At 50.3% G+C, this 7,222-nt stretch overlaps 1 protein-coding gene across 3 annotated transcripts in view; it reads right to left on the reverse strand.

Moving 5' to 3' along the window:
- The window catches only part of CREBBP (CREB binding protein), a 165,879-nt gene that overhangs the window by 8,644 nt on the left and 150,013 nt on the right, over window positions 1–7,222 (reverse strand). For all 3 annotated transcript variants that reach the window (XM_032257967.1, XM_032257969.1, XM_032257968.1), the window contains 5 exons: window positions 6,874–7,024; window positions 6,072–6,218; window positions 5,054–5,167; window positions 2,620–2,785; window positions 2,090–2,257 (listed from right to left, as the gene is read on the reverse strand). In XM_032257967.1, coding sequence (XP_032113858.1) covers window positions 2,090–2,257; window positions 2,620–2,785; window positions 5,054–5,167; window positions 6,072–6,218; window positions 6,874–7,024 — 746 coding nt within the window. The remainder of the gene's footprint in view (window positions 1–2,089; window positions 2,258–2,619; window positions 2,786–5,053; window positions 5,168–6,071; window positions 6,219–6,873; window positions 7,025–7,222) is intronic.

The following is a 7,222-nucleotide window of genomic DNA, read 5'->3' on the forward strand; positions in this document are numbered from 1 at the left end:
CCTGTAGTCCCAGCTACTCAGGAGGCTGAGGCAGAAGAATCGCTTGAACCTGGGAGGCAGAGGTTGCAGTGAGCCGAGATAGCACCACTGCACTCCAGCCTGGTGACAGAGTGAGACTCTGCCTCAAAAAAAAAAAAAAAAGTAGTTTCGTTTGCCTGGTCTTCCTGAACAGTAGTATTTTATGTTCTGGAGCTTTCCTTGTGCATGTTTGTCTCTGTCTGCCATGTTCCTCATGAAGCTAGGAGTGCGCAGAGGGAGCTGGTTCCATTTCTCACCCTACCTGACGTTATCACAAGCTTTCCATCATTTCCCAGACTTGACAGTATGATTTTTAATGGCAAAACAGTGCTCCACCCCACATGCCGGCCCTCACTAAAGCTGACCCCCACAGCAAGCTCCTGGGGTGTTGCTGCCCACTGTTACACATGGGACAGCAGGTCTACCTGCCAACACCTCAGCATCCTGCCCTCCCCAGCACATGCAAGTCCCCGGTGCACAGGGAAGGCTGCTCCAGCTGAAGCCCCTGCCAGGCCTGTCTTCTGAACAGCCCTGTTGCCGCCATGTCACAGGCAGGTGTCCCCTCCTGGGGTGGGACCAAGCTGCGTTCTCCCTCAGAGCCCTCTCCCTACAGCAGCAGAGGCTGTGTCCCTGTGCTGTCGAACACTTGTGGGAGGCTCAGCCGTGAGGGCACCGGCTCTGACGGACCCCAGAGGAGCCTGATGGCCCAGATTCCTTCTTCCGCAGTGATCCCCAACCCTGTACAGGCCCACAGCAGCTCTCATCAGGCCGCCTCCTGCGGTGGCATGTGGGACACAGAGCCTGGGTTCGCAAAACCAGCTGGTCACTGTCATGCTGAGCACAAGCACCTCCCCTTTCAAAGCCTGTCTTGGATGTGGTATCCTCCCGAGTCACCCTTAGGAGGTGGAACTTGAGCATTAACTCACCAGAAACCGGTAAAGCTAGCTCCACTCCAGCAGGAGCAAGTCAGAAAACAACAGGCCTGGAGCTCTGCTTAGGAGCCATCTAGAGCACAAACCTGCACGGGACCCTGCCCGTGCCCCCTCTGTCCAGCGAATGACACTTTGCGGTGCTGTTTAGCAGGTGGCCACCTCTCAACCACTGGTGCAGTGAGCACGAGAGTGCACGGCGGAAAGAGCCCAGGCCCCACTGAGCCCACAGACCCGGCACCCGCCTCACAGCCCTGCTCTCACATGCAACAGGCACTGTAGCGGCAACAGGTCCCCAGCTGGTGCCCGGCTGCTTCACCCCTGGCAGCTGCTCAGGCCCATGCAGGAGCCGCCTCTATTCACGGCTTTTCCTCACCAGTCACAATGGCCTGTCCCAAGTTCTGGGGCTGCAGTCTTCAACATTCATCATTGCTCTCTCTGCACCTACAGCTATAGCCCACACCCACGCCACCACCATCTCTTCCCCAGACAGCCACACAACCCTGCACACGGCGCGCCTCCTCCCACTGCCTGGTGGGTCCTCTCCCCGCATCTTCCTGGGGTGGACGAGTCTGGCCCACCTGTTACCTCCTCAAGGTTTCTTCCCCTTCCCAGCTCCATCACAATCGGAGCACACCACACTGGGGTCTGGGCTCTTTTTGTTTCTCTTACCAGGACATAGCCACCCCCTCGGGGGCAGACATGGGTTTTTGTTTGGCTCACTCTGCACTGCCTGGCACTCAGGGTCAGTACCGAGGAGAGAGGGCAGGAGGGCATGAGCACCACATGCAGAGCAGCCACCAAACATGGGTACAAGGCCTTGGCGATCCGGTGCCTCCTTCTCGAGTTACTTTTTACATCAGTAGGTTGTGTCCTGACTGCCACGTGCCCTGTTTTCTGCCTTCCTCTCTCTGCTCTCCAAGTCCAAATGGGCCCCCAGCCCCGGAGAGCATCCACTGAGCAGAGGGGGCAGTGCCCACACTGCTGCCCACCAACACCCCGTGCCGCAGATGGTGTCGATGCGCGTGTGTGAACAGAGACACCACTGAAAGGACCTAACAGCCAACACATGCCTCCCAGCCTGCCACCCTGGCAACTTCGGCGGGACATGTGGGCAGTTGGGCTTGGAGGAGAATCTGTACCTCGGTGGTTTCACTGGCTGCGGTGCTCTCTTCCTTTTTCCTCTCCTCTTCTTCTTGTTCTAGTTCCTTAATGCTCTCTTCTAACACATTGGGCCAGAAATCACCTTCAAAATAGGGCAGTTCCTTGGCACTGGTGAGTCTGTCTTCAGTTGCTTGTTTAAAAATGTCCTGCGTGGGCAAAGCACAATGAGATGAGGGCCATGCATGTGGCCCCAGCACGGAGCAGCAGACCCCACTGCATGCACGCCCCTTACCACAGTGCTGGAGCCCCCATGCGTGCAACAGTGATGCACAGGCCCCAAGGCCCTGTGATGGAAACAGCACCAACCATGTGGCCCTCAGACAGCCAGGGGAAAGCCCTATCAGCCAAAGAAAATGCTTCTAAGTTCCCACTTTATGCTTTGATTTTTCTGCTTTCTAATCCTCGTAAGTAAACATAATTACCGAGTATGTGAATGCAAGAAAAAGACACACAAATATCCTTCACTCAGTTGTGACAAAAGCCACCACCTTCCTTCAGCACCAGGTACCTTGTAGTCATGAATGATCCGCTCTGCAAACGCCTTGTCGAGCATCTTTTTGTACCATTCCTGCAGTCGTTTTGGCTTGGGGATTTTTTGATCAGGTGGGTGGCAATGGAAGATGTAATCATCTCCTTCACTTGGAGGACAGGCCCAGATGTGCCCTGTCACATACCTGCAGGACACACACACACACACACACACACACACACATCAGATGGAAGTGCCAGTGAAATTGGCCTGCCTTTAAGGAGTTATAGCAGAGGAGCAAGGACTCAAGCCAGGACAAAAGTAATCAGAAAGAGGAGACAATGAACGCCCACAATGCTGGGAGTGGTGGGGGCAAGACTGGAACTTTCTCCTGAGCAAATGCAAGCCTAGACACCCGCCCTGAATTACTTCTCTCTCGGGGTGCACACACAGGGCAGGGCCAAGGCTACAAAGGAAACCTGAGGCCCCATTAAAGAACCAGGGAATATGATGGCTCATCAAGGCAATACCATCCCCTTCCTCCTGAGCACTATAAAGGCAGTTCAGTTGACTATTTCTCTCCGAGAGTCAATGTCAACATAATATCATTCACTCTGTTCAAGACACTTTGATCAAATGCCCCTAACCTTTTCAAGATTCAGGAAGGAATGGGGCAGGTCTATAGTACAGAAACCAAGTGCTAGAGAAGAAAACCAGACCCAAGAGAGCATGCACTGCAGGGTTCTGTTTACACAAAGGATCCAGAAAAGACAAATTCAGAGAGACAAAAAGTAGATTAGTGGTCGCCTGTGGCAGAGATGGATTAACAGCAAGGGGCAGGAGGGATTTTTTTTTTTTCTTTTTTGAGATAGAGTTTAGCTTTTTGCCTAGGATGGAGTGCAATGGTACGACTTTGGCTCACTGCACCCTCTGCCTCCCTGGTTCAAGTGATTCTCCTGCCTCAGCATTCCAGGCAGCTAGGATCACAGGCGTGCGCCATCATGCACAGCTAACTTTTTTTTTTTTTTTTTTTGTGAGACAGGGTCTTGTTCTTGTTTCCCAGGCTGGAGTGCAATGGCACAATCTCGGCTCACTGCAACCTCCACCTCCCGGCTTCAAGCGATTCTCCTGCCCCAGCTTCCCCAGCAGCTGGGATTACCCTAGGCACCCTCCCCCATGCTCTGGCTAATTTTTTGTATTTTTAGTAGAGACAGGGTTTCACCACATTGGTCAGGCTGGTCTTGAACTCCTCTGACCTCTGGTGATCCACCTGCCTTGGCCTCCCAAAGTGCAGGGATTACAGGCATAAGCCACCACACCTGGCCAAATTAACAAAAAAAAAAAAAAATTATTTTACTTTATTTTTTGAGATACTGTCTTGCTCTGTCACCCAGGATGGAGTGCAGTGACGCAATCTCGGCTCAGTGCAACCTCTGCCTTCCAGGTTCAAGCGATTCTCCTGCCTCAGCCTCCTGAGTAGCTGAGATTTATAGGCATGTACCACCACACCTGACTAATTTTTTTTTTTTTTTTTTTTGAGACGGAGTTTCGCTCTTGTTACCCAGGCTGGAGTGCAATGGCGCGATCTCGGCTCACCGCAACCTCCGCCTCCTGGGTTCAGGCAATTCTCCTGCCTCAGCCTCCTGAGTAGCTGGGATTACAGGCACATGCCACCATGCCCAGCTGATTTTTTGTATTTTTAGTAGAGACGGGGTTTCACCGTGTTGACCAGGATGGTCTCGATCTCTTGACCTCGTGATCCACCCGCCTCGGCCTCCCAAAGTGCTGGGATTACAGGCGTGAGCCACCGCGCCCGGCTACACCTGACTAATTTTTGTATTTTTAGTAGAGGCAGGGTTTCACCATGTTGGTCAGGCTGCTCTCGAACTCCTGACCTGTGATCTTCCTGCCTTAGTGTCTCAAAGTGCTGGGATTACAGGCATGAGCCACCGCACCTGGCCTTTTTTTGTATTTTTAGTAGAGACAGGGTTTCACCATGTTGGTGAGGCCGGTCTTGAACTCCTAACCTCAAGTGATCCACCTGCCTCAGCCTCCTAAAGTGCTGGGACACAGGCACGAGCCACCGCACCTGGCTGGCAGGAGGGATCTTAAGGCCAGTAACAATGTTCTGAAACTGACTTATGACAGTTGCACTTATCAGTAAAGTTACTAAAAACTACTGAATCATACACCTAAAAAGGAGAATTCTATGATATGTACATTTTGCCTCAATAAAATAAACAAACAAATAAAAAGAAATGAAAAGGAAGTAAAGGCAGGACGGCAACACTCCTAGCAGCCAGGCCTGTGAGTTCCGGGAAGCACCTGAGAAGGGAAGCTTTGGAGATTCTGAATGGATCTCAGGATGTAAAAATAAAAACATATATAAAAAAAATCCATTATTTCACAGAATAAACATACAGTAAAAAATAAAGAGTTTTTACTAGTTCCAAATAATTCAATGCAAACTCACCCCAATTTCTTCACATACTCTAGATATCCAATAAGGATCTCATGGTAAACGGCTGTGCGGAGGCAACGTGGCCGGAAGAAATGAATACTATCCAGATAAGAAATGTACACTCGCCTGTGGGAAGGAGGCACATGTTTAACTCTGGGTGTTCCTCAAACTTAAAATGAAACACAAGCAACAAAAAACACCCTGGGAGTTGAATTTTTAGACAGGGTCTTGCTCTGTTGTTCAGGCTGGAATGCAGTGGTGCAGTCACACCTCACTGCAGCCTTGACCTCCTGGGCTCAAGTAATCCTCCTGCCTTAGACTCCCATGTCGTTAGGATGACAAGCATGTACCACCATGCCCAGATCACTTTTTATTTGTTTTGTGGAGATGGGGTCTCACTTTGTTGCCCAGCGTTGTCTCAAACTCCTGGGTTCCAGTGATCCTCCTATCTCAGCCTCCCACACTGCTGTGATTACACAGGTGTGAGCCACTGCACATGGCCAGTTTTTGTTTTGATGGTATTTACACTGGCCACCAAAGAGGCTGTGATGAAAAATAAAACAAACAAATAAACAAAATAGTCACCGATCATGCTGTCAACCAGTTAAATGGAATTCAGTTTTTGTCACTGAACAAAAAGATGAATGGCACCACTCAGTACAGAGAGCCACAATTAGGGCAAACTGAGAAAAGCCACTTTTAGTTCCCTCTCGCCCAGATTCCTGACTGCACATGAAGACCCTCTTGGCAGAGCTACTTCCTCTGTGCAGGTGCCAGGCTGCCCCCGCCTTAGGTAAGAGGGGGATGCACACAGGCTCACCACACAAAACATGCTCACTGCAGTCATCTCAACAGTCACTTCCCGCGAGTTTAATGGAAAACATAGCTAACTACTTTGGTTAGTTAACTGTGGCTTGATTTACTTTAATCCCCTACGAAGGCTAACAGGCTCCTCTGGGACACTTAAGAGCCTGGTCTATCCTAACACAGCGCACTGAATGACACACCCTGGAAGGAGCTGGAAAACTACCTTGTATTTGGAGGGGGGCAATCAGAGCCGTATTCTTGGACGTGCATTCCAAAAAAGCAGACATCCACGCCGTCAATTTCCTCAAAAGCGAACAGTGCTTTGGTTCGATATGGGAAAGATTCAGACATTTCCCCAGAATCCACAAACCTGAAACAAAAGTCAGAGCCTGATGTTTACAAAGGCTGTTGCTGACAAGGTGCTTCTGCACACCAGGCCTGCTGCTCTAACTCTGGCCACTGCAGACAAGGGGAGGCATGGCCACCTCCTCAGGCCGTGGCCTGGAGTCCTCCCTATGGGCCGAGCAGCCCTGGAATGGATAGCCCCTGCTTTCTGATGAGTTTCCCCCACTAGACAACTGCACCTTTGCGAATGAAATACGGGATGCTGAGGGGGACTGGCTATACAGCAGTCCCCCTTATCTGCAGGGTAGATGGGAAACCATGGACAGTATCAACCTCTATGTATGCTTTTTCTTATACATCTGTACCAGTCACAAAATTTTAATTTATAAAACAGGCACAGCAAGAGATTAACAAGAATAAGTTATAATAAATCAAGACAATTATAAATAGTATACTGTAATACAAGTTATGTGGTCTCTCTCAAAATAGCTTACTGCACTGTACTGGGTAACTGAAACCCCAGAGAGGAGAATCATGGCTGATGGGGGTCTACTGTATGCGTTCGCTGCCGCAAAGTCTTTGAAGGATGATATCAAACTCAAGAGCTTTGCAGAGCCCAGGCTCTGGCAAGCAGGCATGGGGACTGCTCGCAGAGCACTATAGGGAGCAGGCACACCGACCGTGACTTCATTCCAGGCTTGACCTCCACTGTCTTGTCTGAGCTGGCCACCACTCGAACAAAAACCTCCCCGGCTTCAGGGTGATTCTGGCGTCGCAAAAATTTATTCACTCGGTCTTCCAAGTGGTTTCCCAGTCTCGTGGTCTGCAGTCCTAGGAAGTCCAGAAGGAGCAGGTGAGAGGGCTTCAGCAGCACTGCTCAGACAGTGGCTAAGACTACAGAATCTACCCTGTTTATGGCACAGGCTGATATTTTAAAGAGCTCATGTTCTCCAAACGTGGAAGAAATCTAATCTGTCCTGTGACATGTGTGCGTGTGTTTTTTTTTTTTTTTTTTTTTTTTTTTTTTTG

Source organism: Sapajus apella, unplaced genomic scaffold (assembly GCF_009761245.1).
Source record: "Sapajus apella isolate SASKATOON/1434 unplaced genomic scaffold, GSC_monkey_1.0 scaffold99, whole genome shotgun sequence".
In the NCBI taxonomy this organism is placed as follows: Eukaryota; Metazoa; Chordata; class Mammalia; order Primates; family Cebidae; genus Sapajus; species Sapajus apella.